Source organism: Podarcis bocagei (genome assembly GCF_964188305.1).
Source record: "Podarcis bocagei genome assembly, chromosome: 3".
NCBI lineage: Eukaryota > Metazoa > Chordata > Lepidosauria > Squamata > Lacertidae > Podarcis > Podarcis bocagei.
The window spans coordinates 39,617,183-39,642,331 of NC_138127.1; the positions used below are offsets into that span (position 1 = coordinate 39,617,183).

The window sequence follows — 25,149 nt, forward strand, 5'->3', positions numbered from 1 at the left end:
TGATATTGCATGGAGGCGGGAATGGTTCTTCAAGCATATCATGGTGTAAGATGTACATAATCTGACTGGATGTGTGTGTGAAAAATTTGCCAGAGGTAACTGTCATATATAGCTTCTTCCAGACTTTTAAGTGGACTGTGAACAGGGAGAAGAGACATCCCTAGACTACCTGCTTTCTATTTATTACAGGTGTCTCCCACCCCACCCCCACCCTCATTTCAGAATTCACTTCTGAGGGCAGGTTCCAAAAAAAATGTAACAATATTATAAATTATATTCAGAGATTGATGCTGAAGCTTTGCACAGTGCTGACAGTGAGTTGTATCTATATTTCTATACTTAAAACCTGTACGTAGCCTTGTACCTGCGGGCTTATATCTCCACGGCAGATTTTCCTCCTTCCTTTGAAGTTCTGTGGATCTAGATGATTCCTTAAAAGACTTAGGCCGCATGGTACTGGAATAGTAGTACCTTTGACTTCAAGATTCCCCTTACAGCACTTGCATCCACTGAGATAGAGATAGGCTTGTTTTGCTTTCAGTGCAGCCATGTAGCTGGTAGCTAAAAGCCCCACTCATATTTTTTTAATAGAACAAATTCTCAGGTAAGATTTTTATTTTTTTTTAAAATGTATTTCATGTATAAGTTTTTGTCAGTATAGTCATTTGGGAAAATGACAATGACTTTGCCACAACACCATGATTCCAAGAAACAGTTTTAAAAGTACTAAATAATGGCAAGCAAAACAGAAATAGGTTTCACTTTTTTATTAATACAGCTTTTAAAAATCACGTTTGACAAACACAACTAGACATTTTTAGAACAAAGTGTAAAATGCTGGTGTCAAATGAATATAATAAAGACCATTTATTTTTATTTCACACAGACAAAAAAAACGTAATCAAGAACTTAGTGTGGGTGAAATATTAACATTAAAAAATGTAACTGGTCTCATGATGGTACAATAAGTGAATAATTATACAAGCACCATAGTGTAAAACTAATACACATAAATAATACTTCCCTCTCCACCATCATTTATCATTCTCTCAATGCCATTATGTATTTAAGGGAGAGGAGACTATTTAAAAGCATTTGAATGTATATTTTCTTTTGGAAGAGACTTTTGACACAACCTAACCATGCTTAACTAATTTTATTCAGAATATTCCAGTTAGTCTGTAGCACCTTATATTTAATTTTATCTTATAGAACTTAACACATTGTTAACTAATTAACCAATGTGACAATCTTTATCGTTCCTAATGACTAATTATAGTAGTTTCACATTAGATTTGTGAGTGATAATCGCAGGACTCACATTCATATGAACTTTGTGTATGAGCTTGCTGGTGAACTCCTACCCGCAATACACTTCTGTGATAAGCTAGCCTCTGTGATTTCAAAAGAAATAACTTTGTTGCCATAGTGTCTTTCACCTATGAGTTCAGCCTCTTTTAACTCTTTTAATTATTTTTGAATCTACTTCAAGGGGAAAATAAACTCATTTAAACCAGTATCATTAATCAGATTATTAAAGAGTAAGTAGTGTCAGGATAGAAGCATTAGATCTTTAGAAATGCTTCTTTTCTACACTTCTGTGGATGATAAGACCCCATAGCCTTACAATTTTAAAGATCTAATCCCGGCAATTACAATTGGGATTTCTCAGTATTTGGGCAGGTTAAATACATTGTTGAGTATTGCACTGAAATATAATTATAGTTTGTGAACATCACCCTTTAAAATAGGAGTGAGGAACATATGGCCCTCCAAATGTTGTTGGACTACATCTCCTATCATCCCTAACAATTAGCTGGAGTTAATGGGAGTTGGAATCCAGCAACATTCTGGAGAGCCACAGACTCCCGACCCCTTCTTTAAAATGTCTTTTAAAAACAGCATAAAACATAAAGTAGCATTTGCCTTTGAAATTTAATTTTGAGTTCACACTTTCTTCAGCTAGTCTCCTCTGGACATCTACAAGTAGAAACACAAATACTAAGACACTATATGTTGGGGGTGGCAGAATGTTATATTTGTGCAAATAAGAAACCTGAGAAGGAGGAGTGAACGTACTCTGAAGAGAACAGGCCGTTCGATTCATTGTTGGGCAGCTGCAACCAGACTTGGTCATTTTCCATGAGCTCAATAACAGCACTACCAGAAGCCTGATCGAGGTAGCCTTTCTTGTACTCATCAAAGGTGTACATGATGGGCGAGCCATTTTTGTACAGGCCTACCCAAACATGTGACCCTTTCACATGCACATGGTAAGCAAAGTAGTAAAGTCCTGGTATCCTGCAAGTGAAGATCCCTGACCTGGGGTCGTAGTGCTGTTGTCTATTGTACAAGATCTTATCAAATCTGATAGGGGCAGCTGATGCAGGGTAAGCTTTGGAAAGAGTGGCAGTGAAAGCTGACACCGGGATGCCAGTTAGACCTTGCACTTCACCAGCTTTCATAACAGGTATTCCGGCCAGGGCCTGGCCTCCTGGGATTACTGCTTCTCCAGGAGGCCCAGGTGGACCTGGAGGACCTGGCAAACCAGGCTGTCCATTGTGGCCTTTGGGGCCTGGTGGTCCTGGGGGTCCCATAGGCCCATCTAAACCCTTTGCAGCAATACCAGCTGGGCCCGGTAATCCTGGTGCACCCGTTTCCCCTTTACTGCCAGGGAATCCTGGAATACCTGGAGGACCAATTGGTCCTTTTGTACCAGGTATTCCTGGCGGTCCTCTAGGGCCTGGTTCACCATTGAATCCTGCCACTCCCTTAGGTCCTGGTGATCCCATTGGGCCAGGTAGGCCAGGTTGCCCAGCATGCCCTGCATCCCCTTTTGGACCTGGCAAACCTGGTTGTCCTTTTGGGCCAGTAAGTCCTGGCTCCCCTGGGTATCCTGATTTCCCCTGCAGTCCTGGTAGACCCCTCTCCCCTTTAACACCTGGGAATCCTGCTGGACCTGCAGGGCCTCTCTCACCCTTGAGTCCAGGGAGGCCATTTTCACCTGCTGCACCTCTGAGCCCTTGAGGGCCCACATTCCCAGGTGGTCCGAGTGGTCCTGGTTCACCTGGAGCACCAGCTGGTCCTTGTTCTCCCTTTTCTCCTGGGGCACCAGGGAGACCTTCAGGTCCTCTCTGTCCCTTCATCCCGGGCAACCCTGGTTTCCCAAATCCTGGGAGACCAAAAGGCCCAGGAAGGCCAGAGGGACCTGGAAGTCCTTTTGCCCCAGGGATCCCTGGTGTTCCTGGCGGTCCACTTGGTCCAGGTTTTCCTACTCCTGGTTCTCCAGGTTCCCCACGAGAGCCTTGTGGACCTGGGGTGCCAATTGGGCCTGGGGTGCCTGGAAAACCCCGCTCCCCTTTAATACCTGGCTCACCTGGAAATCCTCTTTGCCCAGGCCTTCCTACCCCTGCTGGGCCTGGAGGGCCTGAAGGTCCCTGTGGCCCCGGCAGACCTCTTTCACCTGGGCGACCTGGAGCCCCATATCCGCTCTCACCCTTCTGTCCATTGATACCAGGAATGCCTGGCTCACCTTTTTCTCCTGGGGCACCCCTTAGCCCTTGTGGCCCTGGCAGCCCTTGTTTTCCAGCAACGGATATCCCAGCTGGACCAGGAATCCCAGGGGCCCCTGGTGGACCTCTTGGCCCTGGGAGACCGGCGGGGCCCATATCTCCTTTTTCACCAGTTAGTCCTCTTTCCCCTGGCCTTCCTTGCAAACCTGGAAGACCTGGCTTTCCAGTGGTTGAAAGTCCTGGGGGTCCTTGGGGTCCCGGTGGCCCCTGAGGTCCTGGGCTTCCATATCCTGGTTTTCCTGGAGCCCCTGCAGGGCCGGGGAGTCCTCTTGGACCGGGAGGGCCTGCTGGACCAGAAGGGCCTTGATCGCCCCTTGCCTGGACAACTAAAGCAATAAGAAAAATGATACATTAGTAAGTTCCAGGAATTAAGTGACTCAAGAAATAGCAGTCAGGATTAAAAAAAAAAGTCTTTAAAAACCTGTAATCACTAATTCAGATTGAATCAGAGATGGTGTTCCTCATAATAACTAGTTTTACCCTCACTGAGCTACAATTCCCAGAACCCTTGACAAACTACAGTTCCCAAGATTCTTAGGGGGAAGTCATGTCCATTGAATGTGCTTTAAATGTATGATATGCATCTGCCGGAACCTCACTTTCTACTTCCTCAAGGTCCAGGGTTCATGTTTAGCTGGTGGAGTTGCTACAGTAGTACTGCTTTCCCATATCACCAGAGCAATTTGGGAAGCCCTCAACTGCATGCCACAGGTTGTGTCCATGCCAACATTTGGAAAATTGTCTAATGCTAGGTATGGGGAGGATGATAGCATAGAAATCATACTGTATCATTTTCCAGTCTGACAGAATAATGTGAATACTGGGGATGAAGTCTATGGTCATCTTTCAGTTCTGCTTGCTGTCATCTCTCTGACTTGCTGTTCTTTAACACCATTTCCCCCTACAATTTCTGGTTAATATTCCTAGGATTAGTCCAGCCTTCCTCATCCTGGTGCCTTCCAGGAATTATACTTTTAAATGCTTTGTTTTGGCAAATGTGGGTATGCCTAGGTTTGCCACCTGTTCATCATTTTTATGGACTATTCATATTTTGGAAAGTTCTCCCATAATATGTGAAATATGTATTGTGGATGAAGCTTGTTAATAGTTTTTCCCAAGAAACAAAATCTAGAGCAACAAAAGTACATTCACAGTTTTTAAATAATCCATGTTCCTTTGTTGCCTGATAGGGATGTTTTTGCCCAGAGAAATGTGAGGACAAATGTGAAGAGGAGGGAATGTGTTTTCTAGGAAGAAAGAATTCAGGAAATTAAATGTGTATTTTCTAAGAGATCTTATCTGGTGTAAAGAAAGAAGGCAGGTCCTATAAGCCCCATAATGTCAGATTTCTCATGTCCTGCTGAACGGAAAAAACAATAATTTGTGAGGTTATAGGGTGGGAGCCATTTCCAATCTAGAACAAATAAATCAAGTAACATGCAAAACAATTCTATGCATGTTTACTCAGACTTAAATCCCAATGTGTTCTATGTAGCTTACTCACAGAAGAAGTAAGGAGGCAGAGGATTTAATGTCTATTCATGAAAACTTCAAATATGAAATCTAGTTTTTACAACCTCACAGTTGTGTTTATAGGGTTGCTGCCTACACTGCAGAAAATTGCTTCTAATAATAGATTGAAACTATAGCATTACAAAGGAAAACTTGAGCTTGGCTGACTTTAGTGGGACTATTCCTTAGTAGTTTTAGAACTGCAGCTGCAAAAGCTATGTTTAAGCAACTAGATCGGGACTCCCAAACTGTGGTTCATGAATCGCCAGTGGTCCATGAGCTTTATTCTGGTAGTCTGTTGCATCTGGGGATTTGTGGTTCAAGAAATAGTCATATTTGTATATTACTGTAAATATCTTACTGTATTGCAATTCAATCTGTAATGACAACGTATGCGAAACAAAAGCGGCAATAAAAATAAAATTAAGAATATAACATCTAGCACAGTGCATTACAACGAGAGACAGAAAAGTCATTGTGGTTAGCAGTTTCCAAGCGGTCTGTGCAGGGGCGGGGGAGGTTTGTGAAACACTGAACTAGATGATTGCATGGTGTTCTAGAAACCAGCAGATGGAGCCATTCAACCATATGTTAACCATAGCAAATCATGTAAAGGGATTTAATTTCTTGCGTAATAACCCTTTTCTATTTCTTCCTCTGGGAGCAGGCAGAATTTTGTGCAGCCATAGGAGATACTAATTAAAACAAAGTATTGTAACGTAAGCACTGTTGTTGTTTTTTTAAAAAATAATAAAATAAAACGGATTAGAATAAAATAAAATAAAATGGATTAGAAGTTTTAATTTTTCCATTGCCATAACTTGCATAGTTGCAGATAATAGCAGAGGGTATGGAGCTTAAAACCGAAAACAAATCTTGATTAGCTAATGAAGGTGTCAATTGAAGTACTGTGGAACAAGAGAGACCTCCAATCACAAAGTCCAGTACTATGGTGATCACTGGGACCATTAGAAATGCAAATAAGTCTAAGTTTGTAAAAGTTTGTCAGATTAGTTTGTATGAATTATATCAGCTATTATTTATTTGCTGGGAAAGGGGGACAACCTCACAATTAAGATATTGCATTCTCCATGGATAAAAGCGACAAACAAATATGCCCAGGGATATAAATTTGATCAGCTTTGCAAAACTTTGGTGGTTCAGTATTAGGAAGGACAATTTAACCATCAGCATGCATTAGCTATGTAGGATAATGTAGGATTTCCCCCCAAACATTTTACATTATTTGGTCACTTCCATGTCAACCCACATCTGAAAACACCCTGTGACATGGGTTTATCTGATAGTTCAAAACACAGAGAGAGTTGAGAATAACCAAGTGTAAGAAAGAAGCATGGCAATGAAGGCAGAAGTAAGCAAGTAAGGAGCCAAGCAGCTCTGTTGGCAAGAGTAAACCTCAAAGAGGCTGTTTGGGATTAAGTAGGTAGGAAGCCAGAAAGCTTGTAAATAGCTTCCCTCTGCAAAGTGCTGAAGTGCATGTGAGGTACCATTAAGCTTAAAATGTTCATTTAATGCTTTCTGGTTTGTGTACAGCAGGGAGGATTGTGGAACAGGTTTAGGATCTATTCAGTCAATATCTGAATACTTTGAGGAATCCAGATTGCCTAAATCTGATCTATGTGTTTTTAGTCCTATTCTCACAAATGATGCTTAAATAGATAGATTCTCCTAGGGCAGTAAATTGAATGAAAGAGCTTCATTCTCTAGAACATACATTTTATTGAATATCTACCAGACTTAAAAACATTATTGGAGACTGGCCACACATTATAGCCACTGTAACAGAAGCTACCCAGGCTCTGATTGACACTTGAGAATAGCTCAGAGGCATTTGGCCTGACGTCACGCTGAGAAGGAAGAAGTTGCCACTGGCAGAGAGTCTTTAGTTTCTCATTATCCTGTTCAGCTAATTTCTTCTAGCAAATTAGAAAGGAGGGATTTGCTGAGAAATGTGATGGGTGAAAAAGCCCATGGGCTAGCAGACTCAACTTCTGTCTCAGCATCATGTTGGTAAACACCTCTGACTTTTCCTTGAGGGTCTGTAGTCTACTCTAGAGAGCATCTTAAAAATTCTCAGCAGTCAGAGCCTGGTCATTTTTATCTGGTGAATGTAGCTCATCTCTTTTGATGATGTCTCTGTGTAGATCCATTAGCTAGAATGTAAAGAGTCTTTCCATTAACTTCAACTTAATTCTTAAATCCTTTAAATATTCAGAGTGAGTAGCTCTCTGCAAACTCAAGGAGTCTTGATTGAGCTATTTATCATTGTGGTATGAGTCCTTACAGAATCAAAAGCAGGACTGCTATCTCTCATGTGTGACATTCACTGTTCTATAGGGAAGCATAGTGACCCCGAATACCTAAAATGTCATTAAATCCCCCATATGTATAAATGGGGATATTATTACTGAAGTTTCTTCGGATAACAATATCTGAGTATAAGTTACATTATAAAGCTGTCCAATAATAAAACACTCAGTTCTCAAGTTTTTCAGTGGGCATGCCTTCAGACAGGAATTTAATAGCACTTAAAGTGGAAATGTCCCACTTATTTATTTATTGTTAATTAATGCGATTGCTGCAAAGGGTCGACTTTTCCTCCCACTTGACTTAATACATTTCGACTGATTAGCTGTGTAATTAAATAGACTCTTTCCATCACATAGCCACTAATATTGTGTGTGTACACATACACATTTAATGCCACAGATAAGAAAATACTGTGCAAAAATAAGCAATATTTAAAGGAAGATAAGCCTTATAAGTATACTTATAAGGAAGTGAATGTTATTCATTTCAGCTGGATATTTTTCCAAGAAAGTGGCACTTCACACATCTAGGGTAGGCTCTTAACATTATCCCAACAGCAATAATGTGGTGTAGTGGTTAAGAGCGGTAGTCACGTAATCTGGGAAACCGGGTTCGTGTCTCCGCTCCTCCACATGCAGCTGCTGGGTGACCTTGGGCCAGTCACACTTCTTTGAAGTCTCTCAGCCCCACTCACCTCACAGAGTGTTTGTTGTGGGGGAGGAAGGAAAAGGAGAATGTTAGCCGCTTTGAGACTCCTGAAGGGGAGTGAAAGGCGGGATATCAAATCCAAACTCTTCTTCTTCTTCAATACTGCTTGTATCTGTGTCACCAGGTAAGAAGCAGTCAGTCTGGGAGGAGCCACCTTTGAGGCTCTTCTCCATGCCAGAGTTAATCCAGTTTCTTAAAGGTTGATACTGGAGTGGGAGGAGCCACAGGGTAAATCTCCTTCCCTGCAGCTCAATGGTTCTCATGTGATCCTGGCAGTATGGGAGAAAGCAGTTTCATAGTGCTTTCCATCCCACAAGGGTAATATGAGTCCCAGGCCTACGTTTCTGACACAGATTGATTATATATCCACTTCCCAATTCATGCATGCATAGCAGAACAAGACACTTGCAAAATAAGACATTTGGACATCAAAGTCCATGTGTTGAAACTCTGATGTTCCCTTAAATAAGGTATGAGGAACCTGTGAGCCATCAGATGCTGCTGGACATTGCCACTATCTTCCTTGTCCATGGGTCATGCTGGCTGGGGCTGAAGGGAGTCTCAGCAATTTCTGGAGGGTCCCAGGTTCCCCATCCCTGCCTAACATAAAATGACTGCCGTTCTAAGAAGCAGAGCATGCATCTGGTGAAGCAACCATAAGTGAGCTTGGAATTACAGTTCAAGAGTTAAGAAAGCAATATTCTGCATCTGTAAAACCTTCCAAAATATTGCTTGAATTCTTTCTCATTCTTGTCTGCAATTTAAGATCTTGTAGTAGCATTGCTACTCTGAATTTGATTATTTGGTGTATTGTAGCCAATAGGATTTTTGAATCAAATAAACAAGATTCCTGGGAAGGTGTAGCTATACACCTATGTCTGTTTACGCTGGTTTTATACCACTTTAATTGCCACTGCACACTGCCCCAGCCTACCCACAGAGCCACTTACATGTATGGGTGTAAGCACAAGCAGATCTCACCAAGAAGAACTGAATGAATGAAACTCACGGCTATAAATTTCTAGAACTTCTGTCAAGGTTTAGTAATGATTGACATGGTTAATATTTTGCATGGTGGGATATATCCTGACAACGTATCTAGTATATTTGATAAGGCTGTTCCTACTGGTAGATCTTTTAATTCTAACACTAAGTTCTGTTATTTTTAATACTTGTGTATTTATTGTGTTCTCTCTTGAATCTCTGAATGGTAGCATATAAATGTTTTAAAATATATAAATTTATTCTGCAATATGTATAATCTAGAGTAGCCCTGTTTACAATCTTGCTTCTGGGTATGAGTTGTAGGTTGTAGGTCTCTTAGTCATTCATACTAGCTTTGTATCCATATTGACCTGTGAATGTAAAGCTCAGAAAAACCACATGGTCCAGTCTTCCTAGGGTGAATCAGTTCAAAATTCAAGTGGAAGGTATTAGGTTTGAACATTTTCCTCTTATAAGATAAATCTCATTTCTCATGGAAAGCTAGTATATCTACATTGGAAATTTCTCTCTCTGACATTCTACTTTTTAGTGTATTGCACTGAAAGCATCTTATGCAGAGAGCTTTCACGCATGCTATCCCCCCTGTGTTCACTGAAGTAGTACAGTTCCCAGGACTCTGCTACGTAGAACAACTCTTACGTTATAAACCAGGTGAACAGCTCTTGCTGTTCCTTAGGCAGCTAGTGCTACAGAGATAATTTTAGTAAATACCTTAAATAAAATCTGTTTACCTTTATTCACAGAACTAATCCTTTTGTACCTGTAAACAACAGTTACAAAATAATAGCTATCTTAATTTACAATATACTGTAATCAACATGTTGAACAAAACTACAAGCTGTCCATATTTTTTAAAAGGAAGCATTACTTACCTTGGCTTTTCACACCGAATGGTAGGAAAGCAGGCCCTTTCACTGATTCACTAGACTGCACCTTAAAGCGTTCAGGATAATAGACAGTGCTGTAGACAATGTTCACGGAGAGCAGCAGCAGCAGAAAAGATATTTGTAACTTCATATTCCCAAATCCACTCTGTATTGAAGAAAAAGGTACAATATAATTCTTATAACAGAAAACTGAGTTGTAATAAAAACATACCCACAGCATTCTGCTTCAACACTTTTCCAGGCTTGTGGATTCAACGATACACATGTGTTAAAATGACATCATTTAGTTTAAAAAGTTGAATCAGAAGCCATTCTGGGTGTCAGATCTGGTCACATCTTATTGCATTATCAGCCTTCCCTACAGCATGTGGTGTGATCTATAAAAGTGTTTGTGTGTGTGTGAAAATAACATAGCTTCTAGGTACTGAAATATTACATGCCTACAAGCCTTTTAAAATTCCCAGAAGAAGAAACTAGGTCTTCCTGTTTCAGGAGCTGTAGCCATCAGAAGCTTATGCATATGCAACAAGAAGCCTTCTGCAGTAACTGTAACCAGAATACCCTCAAGTGCCATTAATGAGCACCTCTAAACCTCTGTCCCACTTAAATGTATTTGTAAACCAAGCCAGATGGAATTGCAGCATACCAGCATGTTGTAGGATTACAAATGTGCAGTAAAGCAGACTTCAGTCTTGCCTCATGTGTCCTGCTGCCACAGGTGTGCAGAGCAGAAGCTGCTGTTCCAAGCATCATCCTGACTTATTTATACTGTTTGTGCCTTCTGACATGAAGTTGCACTCTGTTGTAGCCCCGCCTTCAAACCAGGAAAGTGCTAATTATGGTGGAAAGTTTTCTTGGCCAGGCACGTTGTGTCAGGTTGGATTTTTTTTATTAATATTATTTTAGATGCCATTCCCTGTTCATGAATTTACTTTTATTGTACTGGGACTCAGACAGGTCATCTTGTAAGAAAACACATGAGTTGAAATAGAAAAGGGTAAACTTTTATTTTTCCTATTGAGAGTTTCAAAGAAATGGGTAAGCCATGCTAAGACTAGATTTCTTCACTTGGCTATTTTGACAAGCAATCCTACTAAATACATGAGGGCTTACGCCACGTTAGAGATAAGCCAGAACTGCTCAAAGTTTCTCTAATTCCTTTCCCTACTTTCAAAAACCCATGTACTGCTTTTGAAAAAAACCACCCTCAAATTTAGACTCTTTGAAAGAGAGAGTAAAAGAAAAAGAAAAGTGAACATTGCAAATAATTAGTGAAGTACTAAGCCAAGTGAAGAGGACTGCATTCAATGTAGCACTTAGTCTCTAATTCCATCAGCACAGGGTTTATTTATTGTAGAACAGAATATTCTCCTCCTCTGCTTCCTCCGCACGTTCCCTGAAAGAGTTCTGGGATTCTCCCCCCCCCCCAACTCCCAGGAGTAGATTTGGGGATGACACATGGTGTTAGAGTGGGGAAGAGATGGGGGAAGTCCCGTTGTGCTAACAGTAATCCTTGTACTAGCACTTTTATTTTGTTTAATACCACCCAGAATCTCCTGCCAGATGATTCACTGTCTTGAGGATCTCAGCTTTAAGTTGAATGGAGCCAGTTTCTATCTTACCCGGCTGCAAAAAAATAATTTAAAAAAATGCTTCCATTCCTCCCCTCCTCCTGTGCCTGCCTCTGTTTCCTCCATCAGCTTTTGGTTGCAGAAACAACAGCAACAACTATTCTAAATCATGGAAGCCGGGTAAACCTAATGTTTATGTGTGCAACTGCACATAATTGATAGAACATTTCTTTTGAGCATCAGAACTCTGATGTGTTCTGCTTGGAAGCACTGCACCTTCCATTTCAATGGAGGAAGTAGTTTCATGTATGTGTTCCATTCCAGGTATGCATTTCCTTCACTGGATGGAACATGTTGTGTGCCAGGAGTTCCATGTACACATTTAAGTGCCCCTATGAACTTGAAATATGACCTTATTTTAGTTAATGTTCTTTCAGCACACACACAAGCTTGTGCTACATGTTTTGGGGGTATGGATGATCCTATATCTTTGCAGTGGGCCTGCATTAGTAGTTCTGGTTCTCTGTAGTTTATTATGAACATTCTTACCCATTCTGAATCAGAGATTTGGTTCCCCACTAAATAGTCTGGATACTATTATTGCTACAGCTGATCTTTTCCCCTTGGTGCACCTGGTATGCACTAGCTGCCACTTTTGCAAAAAAAGTTTACACGTGTGAGCTCAAACTGTGATTTCAGCCCACCAAATATGTGGTTACAGATGTGCAATTGGGGCTACATGCAATCGGGTCTGTAGATAGGCCCATGTGCAAACATGACACTCGGTGGATGGCAGGATAGTAGGGGGTCTGTGCTAACTGCAGCATTCACAGTCTGCCATTCATCTGTTACTTGACATTGGTGTAATTGCAGCTACTGTAGTTACTGGCATGAAGGGTCAGTATGGCAACAAACTGTATCCTAGATCTGCTACTTGTTGCCTATTTACATTACAAAGAAACTGAAATGTTTGGGCTGTTAGTGCCAGTATAGTCGTACCTTGGTTCTCGAACGCTTTGTGACTCGAATGTTTTAGCTCCCGAATGCTGTAAACCCGGAAGTGAGTGTTCCGGTTTCTGAACGTTTTTTGGAAGCCGAATATCCAACGCGAGGTACGCAGCTTCCGATTGATCGGAAGCCACTCCTTGGTTTTCAGATGTTTTCGGAAGTCAAATGGACTTCCAGAATGGATTCCGTTCAAGAACCAAAGTACGACTGTAAATTGAAGAGACAAATAATTGGTATTGTATGTTTGTATTTTTGCTTCTTAGTTTCAATAGTGTTTTTTTATAGCTTACTCCTAGCAAAAAGATTGACTAGCCTCTGTGTGGTCACATATGTTTGATGAAGGAAGGAGAAAGTACACAAAACTATGTTGACCATTATCCCACTCCTTTCCTTGGAATGAGTCTTGGTGTCTGACATAAATATATTTCTATTGTAGGCTTGCATATGAATTGTGGGATTATTTGTATGCCTTCACTGCTATTTGTAGTAACACCTGACTTTCAAAAATGCACCTGTTTTTCTTATTTGATTACCTGACCAAAGTCTTGTACTTGTAAATAAAGCTTAACCCCAGCTAGACTTAGCAAGTGAGACAATATCCCACTTTTAGCTCCTCTTTCAGTTTATTATTGACAAGGTTAGCATGATGAGTGCGTGCTAGGTAGGGAGAAACACACTGTATTATATGTCAGGGTTTGGTTTTTTAAAATTTTGTCTGTTCATGCAGTGAAGACTGGAGTGCACCGTAAGTTGTGTGACTGAGGAATAAATAGCCAAAAACTTGTAGGCAAAACCCCACAGTACAGAGCAAGGCAATATTGGCACCCTTATACAATCTAAAGGGAGGAAGATTTCTTTTTGAGCTCAAATATGGGAATCGCTCACACTCAGCCAACTCATTCAACATCAAAAAAAATCCAGCCACCAGGCCTCTGATCAAATTTATTGGACCAGAAGCAGGGCTTATTCTGTAGCAGTACCAGCTTTGTAGTATCTCCATCCAAAGCAGGCATGATGGGCCCAGTTCTACTCAGCCTTTCAAAAGCTTGGTAAAAACGTTCAGCTCACATTTTAGGTCAGCTGATCCAGTTAACAGAAAGTTGATGCTGTATTTATAACTTTCTCTATTCCCTTCTTCTTTAATTGATCTGCTTTTACATTTGATTTATGCGTTTCATTTTTATGATCAGGAGTCATTTTGGAGGGTACGTTTTGAGGATAGGATTGAATATTTAAGTACAAAAAAAAAAAAATCCTACACCCTGAGCCTTGTGTCCTAGCAGCAAATTGTAGTGACTGCTGGAAGGGGCTCTGTAGTCCACAGGGTTGTGGCCACACATGGCCCACAGAGGTAAACAGTGGTGACCTGTTCCAGACATATTTCATTGAGAAGCAACGGGTTAGCAAAGGTGTTGGGTATAGATCAGGCAAGGCTATGATTTGAGCAGCCACAAGATAGCAGTGAGAAGGAGGCTCCAAGTGCAAGAGGTCCAGGACTTAGTGCTGCAGGTAAAGAACTATTTTGCTTTTAGTTTTACAAATTTCATACCTTCTGGGAACTATTGCATATTTGCTTGCCTTCTGAAGACTCTATGGCTATCTGCCATAGGGAATGCCTGCATATTGCACAGGAATGTGGGGGCTATTCTGGGACAGAAATCATGGGTAGCACTGACTGGACCAACCAGACCACCCACAAAACACAGGAGGTTATTCACACACACACACACACACACACACACACACACACACACACTAAAAGTGTGTTGGTTCCCCTTGCAGGTAAAGCACTAGCTATCCTTTTGAAATTTCACAGGTTTGGTGCCATCAGAAGGGTTAACCTTTCTGCCAATTTCATCTAATTAACACCCCCCCAATAAAAGTTATAGGCATTTCTAGTAAATAGCAATCAAACTTTAAGGCTTCCCAGCACCAAAGCCCCTGGATCTATTTGCCTGCAACTTGACAGCCTTTATTCTCCCTAGTCAAAATAAAAAAATTCCTTCCAGTAGCACCTTAAAGACCAACTAAGTTAGTTCTTGGTATGAGCTTTCGTGTGCATGCACACTTCTTCAGATACACTATTTATTCTCCCTAGAAGGCCTAGCATGCCTGCAAATTTCATCTACTTCTGTCAAAAGGGGTGGGAGTTACAGCCATAATAAAATAATAACAACACTGAATGGAAGGGAGGGAACAAAGGAGACTTGGATAGACTGTGAGCCAAATTGTGCAGTCTACAGACCTCCTTGGACCAATGTGGACTGTTTTCCAAAGCACCAGATTAGAGTCTGAACTGAAGCTTGTCAACTGATCTGAAGTGAAGCTTGTGACGCAGCTCTAATACCTAGTCTTATAACCTGAGAAGATCTTCACCCCAACCTTCCCACTTCAAATTAACAACTAAATGATCTTAGACTGTCAGTATCCTCTGTGTACGCATATATAAAACTAAAGTATAAATACTTCCCCGCAGACACTAAAGTTTGCAAAGTGGTTCCTGGTTAAAATTGCTAGAAAGCTTATAAAAATACCCATTACCTTAAGTGTAAGTAGCAGAAATTGATAGATGTTGGTTGTATGAATTTATTGACATGTAATATAAAATACTTGTGGTTCTCTCTCTATATATAGACCAAGTACATTTTAGCATTTCTTTTTTTACTTTGAATTTGTAATACCATATAATTTAAAATGCAGTCTAGCCACTTAGAATTAGTTTACATGAGAGGAGATTGTTAATCTACATATTTCAAAATAAAAAGGCTTTTAAAAAATTCATCCTTTTTTCAGACTTCTGACCAATTGACCAGTAATTTTTTTACAGAACACTTATTTTCTTAAGTACTGTAAAGTTCCAATTAAGGCTGGGATACATTTACCTTTTCTGAAAATTGTATGGCACTAAGAGTACAACACTATATGTGAGTTGCACTGACTGGATGAGTGCAGAATTGCTGCTACATTCTATACACAAGTGCAACTAGGTTGTGCCAGTCTAGTGATATTATCACAGTGTGTTGACATTGCTATGTCAATTTAACAAGACTGCATAAGTGCTACATGATCTATGGCATCTAATGAAGGCATATTGATGAAGGAGGAATAAAGGAATTGCTAGTTTAATCCAGACCCTATATTCCTCATAGCTAGAGCTGTTTTTCCTGCCCACTCAAACGTACTGTAAGCCAGCAAAATATCTGCTGTAACTAAAGATGCGCTCAAAGGAGTCAATTGAGAACCCTGACACTAACCCATCTTCCCTAGCTACATTGGAGAAAAGGAATCTAACCTACTTAGCAGTGAATCAAACAGAAGTATATAAGCCTCACATATAAAGATTCATGGCATGGACCTTCACCACATATTCCCATGCCTAAAAAGCACATAAATGGGAACCTGATGTTTCAATGTGCCCATGTCTACATATGTGTGATCGTTCAGGATGTAGGGTGGTAGAAGCAATTTCCATCCCCTCCTGCATTTGTCACAATCAGCACTATTGCCATTCTGCTACAGTTCAGCTTCTACTAAAAAATAAGCTGTTCATCTCGTTTATACTAGCATAATTAAATTATGTTATTCATTGCATTAAGACCATTCAATGCATTTCAGTGGAAAGGAAACATCAACACCAATACAGAAAATAATGTAATCATCTACACAACATTTGCAGACTAAAAGAACCGTGAAAGTGAATACCACTCTCATTTGCTGGCATGATTTCTATCCCTGACCTCTAACAAACATGTAAATTGCGTTACCTGAATGACATGTTCTAGGCTCTTTAATGAAGAGTCATGGTGTGCCAAACTAGGGTTTCTGGTATGGGGAGAATTAGCAGCAAGACAATGAATCAGAGTTTAGAGTAATTGGCTATGTGATTATTTACAAAATAGGCAGAAATTAGAGACGTTAGGAATCAATTACACAGGAAGCACCCTAAGAAAAAGCAGTCAGTGTCTTGAGACCCCAAGTAAGACCTGCAGGATTACCACACTTTTTCTTTGTGGGACTTCTTGACTTTGAAAGCTATGTGATGGGCAGAAATGTAACAAGTGCAACAACATGAAGGTACAGTGGTAGGAAAAGCTGCGCCAATTACTTTCCTGTCTGCCTGGAGGCCCCAATTCACCTGTCTTTATCATGGAACACACAATGTGGAGTGAGCACCAAAAAACACTGCCAAGCAGTCAGATGAATGAACTTAAGCATGGCTGACTGGAATTACAAATATCCTGCGGCATAACTGAGTCACTCAGTCATCTTTGGTCCCTATGCCAATCACCGCAGCGCTCCAGGGCCTGGTGATATATATAGACCTTTCTCTAGGGAATGAGTAACTATGATCAAACCTGGAATTTCTTGTACGCTGAAAGGCTGTGCTGTTCTACTGAGATACACATCAACAGAATACACTTTTTGATACTGATCGATGTCTGTTGTTCATTGTAATTTATTACATTTATATCACATTTCTTTATGGCAGGCAACCCTGGATCCATGAATGGATCTGTAGGAAAGGGGAGGGCATGTGTCTTAGGCTGAAACGACGAAGTCCTCCTTTTGTCAACACCTGTGGTTGTGTGGTTATGGTGCTGCTTTCTGGAATGAGATCCTTGGGCTTGCTTCTTTGCCCCCTTTCCATCCAAATCTTGCTTCTTCACCCTTTTTCCATCCAGAACTAACACTGCAGGCAGGACTTTGCCTTTTTTTTTGAAATTTTTTTATTGGTTTTTCCACTTTTATAAAGACAAGACACACAAAAAAGACACAAGACAAGAACATGTATATATTCAGAAAATCCTAGTTTCCTAACCCTATTCCCTGACTTCCCCCTACCCCCCCTCGTGCATCCCAATTCCCAAAATTGTGTCAGCAAATTGGTGTTTCTCCTCTTAACCATCTTATTGCCTTTTTTATAAAGAAATATAGATTTTTCCTAAGTTGGACTCAAGTTCTCTTCCATCGTGTCAGGGAACTGCCATCGGAGCATCAGGTGGAGGGTCTCAGGGAGGAAGAAAGAGACTCAACAGCTGAGGCAGGAACCAGCAGGGGGAGGAGTGAATCTCTGAGGGAATGCGAGCAGGAGGGAGGGCTCAGAGACGCTTCCAGTGAGAACAGTGGGGAAGTATCTGAGGCGCCCGTGGGGAGACCCATGCCTCGCCGGAAACTGTCACGCCGTGAATCCAGGAGACGCGTTTCCGTCAAGGAGCTTCTTTGCTGGAAGCGCTTCCGCCGGCAGCCACTGTCAGACTCTACGAGTGACTAGAGCAGACATGTCTGAGGAGCTCTGTCACGCACAGAGGTTTGTGGAGCCGCACAAACTCTGAGGGAGTACGCTTTTACGCACAAGCAGCTAATCATCCCCTCACAGCAGTCTGACAGTCTCTGTACGCTGCCTGTGCAGGAGAAAGCATCATGAGCGACCCAGCCGGCACCGGAGGAGCAGGGGTTGGGACTGGTCCAAGCTTGGAAGACAGATACCGAGCGTTGGAGGTCCAACTGGCGCTGCAGACGGCGAGGCTGGAGGAGAGAAGGGCTCAGGATGCAGACAAGAAGGGGAGAGCCACTCAGTTCCCCAGAAAGGTACCAGGATTGGTGCAGAAGTTTGGGGGGGACCCCAAGGATTACCATGCCTTTAGGACAGAGATGCAATATGCACTTAATGTGCAGTTTGATGAATTCCCTGATGAGGAATCACGAGTTGCTTTCGTGATTGGGCATCTTGAGAGGGGGGCGAGGGACTGGGTTCGGCCCCTGATGGCAACGCACAATGACGTACTAAAGGACACGATGAAGTTCTTTCGTGCAATGGATATCATGTTTTCCAGCGAGATTGAGGAAGGGGTGGTGCGCAGGCAGCTAATGGCTTGCAAGCAGGGAAGCCGATCTGTCCGTGAGTACTGGACTGAATTTACCATGCTGGTACACAGATTGGGTTGGGATTTATCGGCGGCACCCATTCAGATGTTATTTGAAGAAGGTCTTTCTTCGGCTGTGAAAGATGAACTGTCCCGGAGCCCCAGGGCGGTGTCTATGGATCAGCTGACCAAATCTGCGCTGACCATAGGAGCGCGCCAGGAGGCAAGAGCCTTGGAGAGGCGGGAAGGGAGAGGGGAACGTTGGAAGGAGTTCCGCATTCCAGACATTCCTGAGCCAGCTTTCCCGCCTGCAGAGCCAATGGAAATCGGAACAGCGCGCGCGCGCGCATTTTCAAAACCCAGTGAGGGGGTTAAGAAGGAGGGAAAGGGCGCCCGGAAATGCTACCTCTGCCAACAGCCAGGCCACTTTGCCAGAGTCTGCCCCCAGAGGAAGGAATGGCAAGGGATGGTGGGAGCTGTTGAGGGAGGAGAGCAGGGAGAAACAGTGCATGATGAATACGCCCAGGACAAACTCAGGGGTCTCAGGAGGGAGGGAGACAAACCCGGGGGTTTTGAGGAGAGAAACGGGGCGTTGTACTACAAGGGAGCGTTATATATACCTGAAGGGGAATTAAGGGAGAAGGTACTCAAGCAACTGCACGATAGCCCCACAGCAGGGCATTTTGGGCAACACAAAACCATGTGGCTGGTTACCAGGGAATTTTGGTGGCCCAAGGTCAGGGAAGATGTGCGGGAGTATGTGAGAGGGTGTGACCAATGCCAACGAGCCAAGGGGGAGAGGCGGGCACCGGCAGGTTTATTAGAACCACTACCCACACCTGAAAGACCATGGGAAACAGTGGCAATAGATTTCATGACTGATCTGCCGAGGTCTAGAGGGAAAACAGCCATCATGGTTGTGGTAGACCTGTTAACTAAAATGGCCCATTTCATAGCCTGCTCACATGCGGTCACAGCAGAAGAAACCGCTAAATTGTTTGTAGAAAATGTGTTTAGGTTGCATGGCGCCCCCTTGAGGGTGGTTTCAGACCGAGGGAAACAATTTACTTCCAGGTTCTGGAGGAAGCTCATGAGCTTACTGCATGTTGAAGTTAATTTCTCAACTGCCCGTCATCCAGAAACCAACGGGCAGGCGGAAAGAGCTAATGGTGTCCTCCAGCAGTATTTGAGGTGTTATGTGAATGACAGAGAAAATGATTGGGTGGAGAAGCTGGCGTTGGCAGAATTTGCCTACAACAATGCAGAGAACGTGTCCACGGGAATGAGCCCCTTTTTGGCTAATCACGGGTGCCATCCCCGAGCCTTCCCAGGGGGGGAAGGGGAGAACTGGAGCGTTCCAGCTGCAGAACAGTTCGTTGAAGAAATGGAAGCGATCCATCGCCAGCTCCAACTTAACTTAAACAGGGCTAAGGAGGAATATAAGAGGCAGGCAGACAAAAACAGAAGGGAAGGTGAAACCATTAGGGTGGGGGACCAGGTGTGGCTGTCAACCAAAGGGTTACCATTCAAAGGAGGTTGTAAGAAGTTAAGACCCAAAAGGCTGGGTCCATTTGAAGTTACGCAGCAGGTCAACCCAGTGGCTTTCAGACTCCGGTTACCGAACCACATGAAGCTGCACCCAGTTTTCCACAGGTCGTTGCTGTCACCGTATAAAGGAGACAGAGAAGGGAGGGTCACTAGGGGGCCAGCAATGGAGGAGAAGGAACACAGCTACCAGGTTGAGGAGATCCTCGATTCCAGGTGGAAGGGAGATCAAGTAGAGTATTTGGTAATGTGGGAAGGGGAACCGGAGTCGGAAAACACCTGGGTTAGGGCAGAGGATGTCAATGACGAAGTTTTAATAGAAACTTTTCATCAGAGGTTCCCACGTAAACCTCAGCCCGTAGCGAGGTTCCGGAGGAAATACTTTGCCACCACCGACGAAGAAGAGGAGTTGGAGGGGTTCACAGATTCCGAGGAGGAGGAGGATTCAGCGAGCCAGGACGGCGATCGATGGAGGGAATTGTTCGAGACGTCTGAAGATGAAGAAGATTCTTTTCGGGGTTTTTACCCTTCATCTCCCAGAGGAGAGGAAATGGGAGGGGGTGAGGGGGGCCCTGGAGGGGAGGTGGATGTCAGGGAACTGCCATCGGAGCATCAGGTGGTGGAGGGTCTCAGGGAGGAAGAAAGAGACTCAACAGCTGAGGCAGGAACCAGCAGGGGGAGGAGTGAATCTCTGAGGGAATGCGAGCAGGAGGGAGGGCTCAGAGACGCTTCCAGTGAGAACAGTGGGGAAGTATCTGAGGCGCCCGTGGGGAGACCCATGCCTCGCCGGAAACTGTCACGCCGTGAATCCAGGAGACGCGTTTCCGTCAAGGAGCTTCTTTGCTGGAAGCGCTTCCGCCGGCAGCCACTGTCAGACTCTACGAGTGACTAGAGCAGACATGTCTGAGGAGCTCTGTCACGCACAGAGGTTTGTGGAGCCGCACAAACTCTGAGGGAGTACGCTTTTACGCACAAGCAGCTAATCATCCCCTCACACATCGATTTCTCATTTTGTCTTAATTAAAAATCATATTAACTAAACCTAAAGGTCTTGAGTGTTTTTAAGATTCTCTTCTTCCCTCCCTCCCATCCCCGGTTTTTGTCCCTTCCCAATACATATCCAGAATAGCAGTTCTTAGCCTGGGTTCCTCACGTCCGAGACTTTCAAGTCTCTTTCAGTCCCTCTCCGTCGGTCTTGTTGGTAGTCCTTTATCATCAAGTCTGGAAAAAGTTCTTTCACCATCAAACCATATTCTCTTCCCGCAAGGACATTTGAAAGCCACTGCTGAAAAATTTCCACAGATCCTGCATCTTCAAAGTCAAAGTCAGAATGGAGGCCCCAATCATATTTCTTTGTTTTAAATTCCTGTATTCCATAAACTCCCGGGACCTTCTCCTTCATCTTCTTCATCTTTCGCAGACTTGTGGTAGATGTAATCCAAAAGTCTCCTTGCTTGTATTCCACAGATGTCAGCTTTTGGTTGTTACTTCCCAGCTTTACTTTCTCTTTTTCTTGTTTAGTCTCTTCCACCTCTTCAGATATCAGTTCCCATACAGCTGTGGATTCTTTCTCATTCAGGTCCTCAATACATACAGCAGAGCTGCCTGTTCCAGAAGTCAAGGTCATAAGTTGTTTATTCATAGCTAAGCTCTGCTCTTGTAGAGTTCCCACCAATTGAAACATCCTTTCGATTTCCACTAGTAACTTTCCATCCACAGCCATTGTAGCCATTGTAGTTTCACAGAGTTCCCCCTAGGGGGAATCTGGTTACTTATTAGTCTTTTCTCCAACAATCCTTTAACTTATTTTTATTACTTTGTTTCCAACAATCTTGGTTCAATTGTAGCTCATCTTAGTCCACAGGGATCTTGAATAGCAATTTTTCCACTCTAAACTGCCCGTTTGACAGCTTTGACAGCTGTCAAACTCCGCAGCTCTTACACAGGCACAGAGACAGGACGCTCCCGGGCCCGGGAGGGGGGGTTGTTTAAAGCAAAAAAGAAGGCTTCCCAGTCTCCACTCTCCAGCTCAAAATTTCTTTTAGCTAAATCTTGGAATTTAGTGCCTTTTTAACTCACCCCTCCAAGGGTAGACTCTCCAGCTTAGCACTTTGTCGTTGCTTAGATCGTCTGCAGGGGGGGGGTGCGGACTTCCTTTTAGCACACCCCCTGGTTGTCTCCAATTCAGGGTAATGTTTTTAAAATCCAATTCCGTCTTACTCACGGGTTCTTTCTTTTCAGTCCAAATTTCAAGGAAGGAAGTCAGCGCTCTCCGGTCATGGCTCGCGGCTTCACTCCACCGAGGTAGCGATCGACTCTCAGTGCCACGCCGCCCTCCGTATCCTCTCCGCAGCCTTTAAAAAGGCTCTTCGTGGATCGGGGGGCGCTTAAGGCACCCGCCGAGTCTTCAGTCCGCAGGCTTCCGCGCCTGCGGTTTTTAAGGGTCCCCGCGTCGCCGGCGCGGCAAAGACCCGTCCTCGGTTGAGCCGATTCCCTCCGCAGCTCGGAGGGAATCCGCCATTTCCAAATCGCGCCAACCCGGAAGCGCAGGCAGGACTTTGCCTTGTGGAGGTTGCCTCAACAACTAATGCTTCTCATGCATGACTTTACATGATACTGCCAGACTCTTCGTCCATTTATTTCAGCATTGTCTACACTGATTGCCTGCAGCTGCCCAGGGTTTCAGAAAGCATCTCTCCCAGTCCTACCTGGAGAAGCCGAAGGTTCAACCTTTTGCATGCAAAGCAGGTGCTTTACTGCTGAGCAATGGCCCTTCCTCCAAAGCTTTGCTTTGCTGTGTGATGATTCATGTATTACATGCATAGCTAATGCGGAGTTGTCCATAATAAGCAATATTGTGAAGATGTAGTGACAAGAAGTTCTGTGAGATACATTACTGTTGCTGTGTTGATCCTTAACCTTTTCCTACTTGCTTTTGATGCTGTTACTGGAGGAGCATAGACTACTAACTGGTTAGATTGATGTAAACACCAGCATAGTTGCAACCTTCTTGGTTAGCTTAAAGAATTGTCCTGCAAGGATGTACTTCTACACAGGCTTACTAGAGTAAAACCAGTGAGTAGTATTGTTAGGATTGTGCTGTAACAGTTCTATTTTGCATTTGTCCTTTTTTAAGGTTCATATCATACAAAGAATCATAGAATTGTAGAGTTGGAAGGGACTACTAGGATCATCTAGTCCAACCCTCTGAAATGCAGGAATCTTTTGCCCAACATGGGGTTTTAACTCACAACCCTGAGATTAAGAGTCTCATGCTCTACCAGCTGAGCTTTCCTATACTGAGGATGAATAGAATAGTGGTATTTTCCTGTAAACCATCCCCTAAATTCATTCTCCAGTGGAAGAGTGGCTTGTTTCTTTTGGCATTAGATGCATGATAACTTGAGTGGTCATTTAGGGTGACTCTTGACCAAAACACCTTATTTAGTACAAGAATATTTTTATTTTACCAAGTTTGGTCCCAATAGCATAGCTGTGTTTCTGCTGTCCGTTTGCCTGCTGTCAATTGTAATGCTTGTGGCTTTAGCTAAAATAATGTACCTGTTATAATCCTACAAATATGTAATGTGGTATGAGTTTGCTGAGCTCTAAATATGCACAGCGATACCTTGCTGAGATACATTTGTACAGATACAAGTTATACAGATTTATATAGTATTTAGGAAGCATCTGAAGGCAGCCCTGTATAAGGAAGCTTTTTAAGGTTTAATGTTTTATTATGTTCTTATATATGCTGGAAGCCGCCCAGAGTTGGTGGAGCAACCCAGTCAGATGTGCGGGGTACAAAATAATGATGATGATGATGATGATGATGAAGCTGGTAGGTTTGTGCAGATGGGTAGTCAGGGTTCTTCTGCATGTCTTATTTTCCTGTGAAATAGAAGGGACCCAGTGCCAGCTCCAGGTTTGAGGATCTGTTGCGCAAAATGACATTAGTGGGTCCCTTCTTTAGTGAGACCACTTCCTCTGGATCACAGTCATTGCAGCCCATTCACTTGCTTTCTCCCTCTGGGCTCAATCATTTTCCTAGAAAGAGAGTTAAATAAATGGTGCAGTTCCAGTTCCTCATTCTAGTCAGTGTTAGCATACACAGAGAGGGCAGGTGAATGGGCATCTGCAGAAGGGCACAGCAGCAGGACCAGGGGCTTTATAGGGGTCAGTAGTTATGGCCATGATGGGTCAGCTTTGACAGATGACTGAGAATGCCAGCCTCTGTTGCAGACCCTGGAAGTATCCAGTAGGAAAAAACCCCACTGGCTATATGGGAGATTGGAGCTGTTGTAATTTATTTTGTGTAATCGTTGCTGTCCCAACGAAACGAGAAATAGTCACTATAGGTGATTCACCTCAGTTGACTGTGGACTATGTTGATAACCATTTAATACCTTTCTTGTGATGAAGAAGAGGGATGGTTATCCTGCCACAACTACAATAAGTTATTGTTCCCCTTTGATATTTTAACTATAGCACAGTAATCATACTTTCACTTCACAGGTCATTTGACTGTGACTGATTTCAGTGGAGTTTGAATTCTCTGTGGTACACTCTGGTTTAAATGGAAAGGGTCATATAAAGTATCACTATAATTATATGTTCTTTTTTGTTTTTTAGTCCCACCTTGTAAAATAGTGTTTTCACCATGGTGTCTATGTTGTGTACGAAAAGCCCTGTGAATATTACTAGATGAGTCGAACTATGTAGGGCAAGTGCACTTGAGATGGCAGGCTTCACATATTGAGCATACCTTTTACTTAGAGCCTCTGAGCTTGCAAGCTGTGTGTGCTTAAGCTTTCCCTGCACAATTTGAACCCTGTTTTTGAGACAGATTGGGCTGACAGAGCCCTCCCCATCCCCATAGACTTCATGTGCAAGGTATGGTCATAGCATGGATTGTACCTAGATGTTAGTAGTCTGCAAGAAGGCTTGTGTATATGTATGTGCTTAGACACGCTGCCTTTCCTGAACTGTTTGCACACTGCTAAAATGGTTTATTTATTGATACCCGGCCTTTCAGTTACACCTGAAGCAGCTAACAAACCATGAAAGTTAAAAACAAGACCACACCCACCTGCCAAAAGGGGCAATAAAATAAAACAACAGGTGCAAGGTTAACATAGGGGAGCAG

The 25,149-nt window shown here is 43.0% G+C and overlaps 2 protein-coding genes across 2 annotated transcripts in view; one reads left to right on the plus strand and one right to left on the minus strand.

Annotated features, from left to right (window-relative positions):
• NT5DC1 (5'-nucleotidase domain containing 1) overlaps window positions 1-25,149 on the plus strand; it is a 150,749-nt gene that overhangs the window by 9,430 nt on the left and 116,170 nt on the right. The gene's annotated exons all lie outside the window — the stretch shown is intronic.
• Window positions 792-10,732, minus strand: COL10A1 (collagen type X alpha 1 chain). The gene is made up of 3 exons (XM_081186699.1): window positions 10,662-10,732; window positions 10,001-10,160; window positions 792-3,898 (listed from the first exon to the last, which is right to left on the minus strand). The coding sequence occupies exons 1-3, from the start codon at window positions 10,665-10,667 to the stop codon at window positions 2,034-2,036; spliced, it is 2,031 nt and encodes a 676-aa protein (XP_081042825.1). The 5' UTR covers window positions 10,668-10,732; the 3' UTR covers window positions 792-2,033.

Bases quoted from the DNA above. Each gene is read 5' to 3' on its own strand.
- COL10A1 (XM_081186699.1), bottom strand. The intron at 3,899-10,000 runs GTAAGTAATGCT...TTATTGCTTTAG, and splicing joins ATTCGGTGTGAAAAGCCAAG to TTGTCCAGGCAAGGGGCGAT.